We start from the raw sequence: 4,653 nt of genomic DNA, 5'->3' as shown, positions 1-4,653 counted from the left end.
CGACGAGTGCTTGCGGTGTTCGGCCAATCACAATGCACTGGGTCAGCTGGCCAATCAGAGCAGACTGCGCTTTTCCTCTCTCAAACTAAGCGTTTGAGAGAGGCGGGGCATAGAGGACCTACAATAATGTACAGTATTTGAAAAATTATTTGTTTTTTTAACATTAAAGCATGTCAACATATTCTGTTACACCAAATACACAAAATAATGATCTTTAAAAAAGCATCATATGACCCCTTTAATAATAAAAAAATAATAATAATAAAAAAATGTATTTCACGTCTAATTTCAAATTACAGTCATCACAACTTTATCTACCTATTAACAAATTGAACATATTTTTTAAAACCCTCTGCTTTACCTCTAGTTAAATATGTTCATTTTTCAAGAGCAAGGTTATAAGTCATCTCTTTGGTCCACTGTGAAATGAAAGGTCTTTGAATGTTTTTCCATACTAAAGTGATTACATGTTTGGCTTGTAACAAACTAAAATCTTTAAGCTTCCACATGTTTGCATTTAAAGAAAACTTTCAGGATATGTATGCAATAAACACAGTTTAGGTTCCAAAGGGATTTTTTTCTCCAGTCATTTCAGAAACCATTATATACCAATTATTACCTTTGTCTTATTCAAGTATTAATGAGTGCGCTTTTTCTTGTCAGTCTTGAATCATCATCCACTCCTTTTTCAGTTCTTAAAGTCCCCTCAACTGACCCCAATTACTTGGTTGCAATTTTCCTGAATTTTTTACATACCAGTTATGCATGCTTGTTAATTCTGTGTGAAATGTTTAAATGGCACTTCCATTACAGCTAGAAGACGATTTGAGTTCCTTCTAACTGAGGGCTTTACAGGTCAAGAGGAACTGAATTATATTAATATGAAATTGAATCATAAGCATTCTGCACTGTTATACACTTGAACAATTTTCTGACAAAGGAATTTCTTCACCTTTTGTTTTCTAGTTAGCACTTGTGATGAATAATTCTCAGAAAGAGGGTTAATAGATGTTTGCTGTCTATTTGTCTGTAGTTTGGCAGAACAGCTCTTCACCTGGCAGCTAGTAACGGTGGTCTGGAGGTGGTGCGTCATCTCTGTGTTACAGGAGCCAACACTGAAGCCATCACTAATGTAAGTTCAAGACCATCAAGGTTTTGATATGAATAAATAATATATCATTTGTAACAGTATTATACATTTATTTATAAAAAAATATATACACATTTATATAAAGTACCATTCAAAACAGGGCCAGTAAGATTTTTTTTTTTTTAAGAAATTAATATTTATTTTCAGCAAAGATACATTAAATTGATCAAAAGTGACAGTAAAGACATTTGTTACAAAGAGTTATGTTTCAAATAAATGCTGCTCTTTTGAACTTTCTATTAATCAAATAACCCTAAAAAAAGTATAATTTTTCCTCAAAACTATTAAGCAGCATAACTGTTTTCAACATTGATAATAATAAGAAATTATTATTGAGCAGTAAATCGGCATATTAGAATGATTTCTGAAGGATCATGTGACACTAAAGACTGGCTGAAATAATTTTTTCACAATATTAATGTTTTTACTGTATTTTGATCAAACAAACGTAGCCTTGGTGAGCATAAGAACCTTCTTTCAAAAAATTGTAAAACCCCAAACATTACAAGTTTCTCTATATAAGGGTCACTCACTATAAATATTTATATATATAATTCATTGCCAGAGGCTTATGGGTCAGCGGCTTGAGAAAGAAAAAAATGGCTTCCACATGTAGGACGCCATTGATTAATGTGGCCTTCACACTTTATATTTTACTCCTTTTCTCACTGTTTTGTCAGGCTATATGTTACCATTCAAATGTATGAGGTTGGTAAGATTATTTAACTACATCACTACATTAATTTACTGCATTGCATGAGCTAACAATGAAAAATACTTCTGAATGTTAATGTAAATTTCAACATTTATTAAATGTTGCATTATTAAAATAATTTTTTCTGTTATTTATGGGGCCCAGGCTAACTAACAATGTACAGTTGTATTTTATTAACAGACATTTACAGGATTAATAAATACTGTAACAAATGTATTGCTCATTGTTAATGTTAGCTAATGCATTAACTACAGTTAAGTCATGGGACTTTATTGTAAAATGTAAGCAATTTTAGATAGGTCTCGTATGCTTACCAAGGCTGCATTTATTTGATCAGAAATACAGTAAAAATAGCAATATTTCAATTTTTATGCTATTTCAATATATTTTAAAACGTAATTTATTCCTGTTATGGCAAAGCTAAATTTTCATCAGCCATTTTTCCAGTCACATGATTCTTCAGAAATCATTCTAGTATGCTGGTTTTCTGCTCAAGAAACATTTATTTTATTATTATAATTATTTTATTATTATCAATGGTGAAAACTGTCATACATTTTTTAAAGATTATTTGATGAATATAAAGTTCAAAAGAGCAGCATTTTGAAATAGAAATCTTTTGTACTTTATAAGTGTCTTTACTGTCCCTTTTAATCAATTTAATGTATTCCTGCTGAATAAAAGTAATTTCTTACAAAAAAAAAATACTGACTTAAACAGTGGCCTTATAAACAGTAGTGTATGTAGGTTTCTATGATTTTCACCTGTTTTATGATAAAATGGGAAAAACATCTAGGAACCAGAATATTAGAGACTTGGGAGTGGCCTCTTTTGACTTGAGCCAGTAACCAATCACATTGCCACTTTATACACTCTGTAGACATGTGCCACAAACCCATGCACAACACCCAAGCATGATGGTTCACTGTCTACTATGTCATCTCTACATATATTTTTCATGTCTCCCTTTCCAATACGCTAATGATAAGCCACAGTCTCAATGTGTCAAGCAAATACTAGATTTGGTTCTCTCACATAAGGATGCTACATTCATCCTTGAGATTTTTAGGCATCTTTTGGGAGACAACCATAAATCAATAAAATAAATTCAAGCACATACTCATGGGGACACATAGCTGAGCTGGAGACTAGCAGACAGACACAAAAATAGTCTGTGAATAAGAAAATGGGCTGTATTGTGCAGAAGATTGTACAGTCATATCTCATGAAGTCTTTGTGTTTAATCAAGCCACGTTAGATAAGAGTAATTACGGTGCAGCAAAGCTTTCCCATTACTATCCTTTTCATCGGTGCTTTAACACCTCTGCTCCGTTCACCACATCCTCTTTCGTTGTCGTCTGCGTGGGCTCTCTTTCAGAGGGAGGCTGGTTAATTTGCCCCCGTCGGTTTGAGGAGGAACACAGCTATTTCTGGTTGTGTGGTTTGCTTGTGCTTGTGGCCCCAGGTGTTAGGTGTGGGTTTGTGTTGCTGTGTGTGAGATTGTGTACATGTATTCTGAGGTGTTAAATCATTAATGGTTTTGGTCGAGGGCTGTGACTGTGGTGAGTTTTAGGTAAACAGATTTTTTTCAGATAACTAAGACTGCCCTGAGGTTTATGTACAGTTTCAAGGTTTTTCTAATGCTCTCTTTAAGTTTGTATGTTTTTACAGCATTTTTACATATGACATTTCTGTGGTATATACTTCCTTCAGGCAGGCCCTCTCTGATAGTCATTCCCCCTCCGCAGCTGGTGTCTCCTAATGCTGATTTCACAATCACACATGTGCTGCCGTCACAGCCTCCTGGGACGTTCCTATGTGCATCATTTTGGTTGTAATAAAATGAACACAGATTTGTATTTCTTTTTTCTTCTTTTTTCACTTCCAGACAAAGACAAAAAGCTTTTATAGAGCTTGTGAAACAAGACAGCTTAGGAGGTGCATTAGTTGTGTAATTGATGCTTTCATTATGTATTTTATCATTCCGGTGCTACCAAGTAAAATTATGAGAAATGTAGATTGGTTGGCTCTCATTAACTGCCTTAAATGAGTACCATTTTCCAGGGGGGTTGCTAGATATAAATGCCATCTGGGGTTTAGCCCATTAGTGCTGTATTATGAAGGTAAAGCTTCCAGGTTTCAATTTATTAGGATTTTTAATTTGATGACTAATACTGAGAATATATAGACTGGTTGATGGTAATTCTTTTAAATTTCAAATTTAATAGTTAACTAATAATATTTGTTAGAATATTTTCAAGAAAATTCCACTCATATATGACCTTACACCACAATCAGCACTAGTACCATAGGAAAAACATGTGTCAGAAATACAATAAACACATTAAATGTAAAAATGTAAAAACATAATTTATATGTGTGTGTGTTTGTGTGTGTGTGTGTGTGTGTGTGTGTGTGTGTTTATGCTACATTGTGGGGACCAAATGTCCCCACTAGGATAGTAAAACCTGAAATTTTTGACATTAGGAAAGGAAAAAAAAAAGATGTTATATGTGTGTGTATATATGTGTGTGTATATATATATATATATATATATATATATGTATATATATGTATGTATATTAGGGCTGGGCAAGTTAACACGTTATTATTGCGTTAACGCATTAATTGATTAACGCCAACGATTATTTTATCGTGCGTTAACGCAGTTTTTTTATTATTATGAAAGTCCGTTGCTCACTGGCTCTGAATACACATACAGACAAACCATGGGTCACAGGAGGGGTGGGATGTTGATCAGTACTGGCTTGGGATGGGCGTCATCACG

The 4,653-nt window shown here is 33.6% G+C and overlaps 1 protein-coding gene across 1 annotated transcript in view; it reads left to right on the top strand.

The window, feature by feature from the left end:
• LOC107680553 (death-associated protein kinase 1-like) overlaps positions 1–4,653 on the top strand; it is an 80,260-nt gene that overhangs the window by 61,226 nt on the left and 14,381 nt on the right. Inside the window, exon 18 of the mRNA XM_016476491.1 lies at positions 1,034–1,132. Coding sequence (XP_016331977.1) covers positions 1,034–1,132 — 99 coding nt within the window. The remainder of the gene's footprint in view (positions 1–1,033; positions 1,133–4,653) is intronic.

The sequence above is a fragment of the Sinocyclocheilus anshuiensis genome, unplaced genomic scaffold (genome assembly GCF_001515605.1).
Source record: "Sinocyclocheilus anshuiensis isolate Anshui unplaced genomic scaffold, SAMN03320099.WGS_v1.1 scaffold697, whole genome shotgun sequence".
Taxonomy (NCBI): Eukaryota; Metazoa; Chordata; class Actinopteri; order Cypriniformes; family Cyprinidae; genus Sinocyclocheilus; species Sinocyclocheilus anshuiensis.
This window is presented reverse-complemented; position numbering and strand designations above follow the sequence as displayed.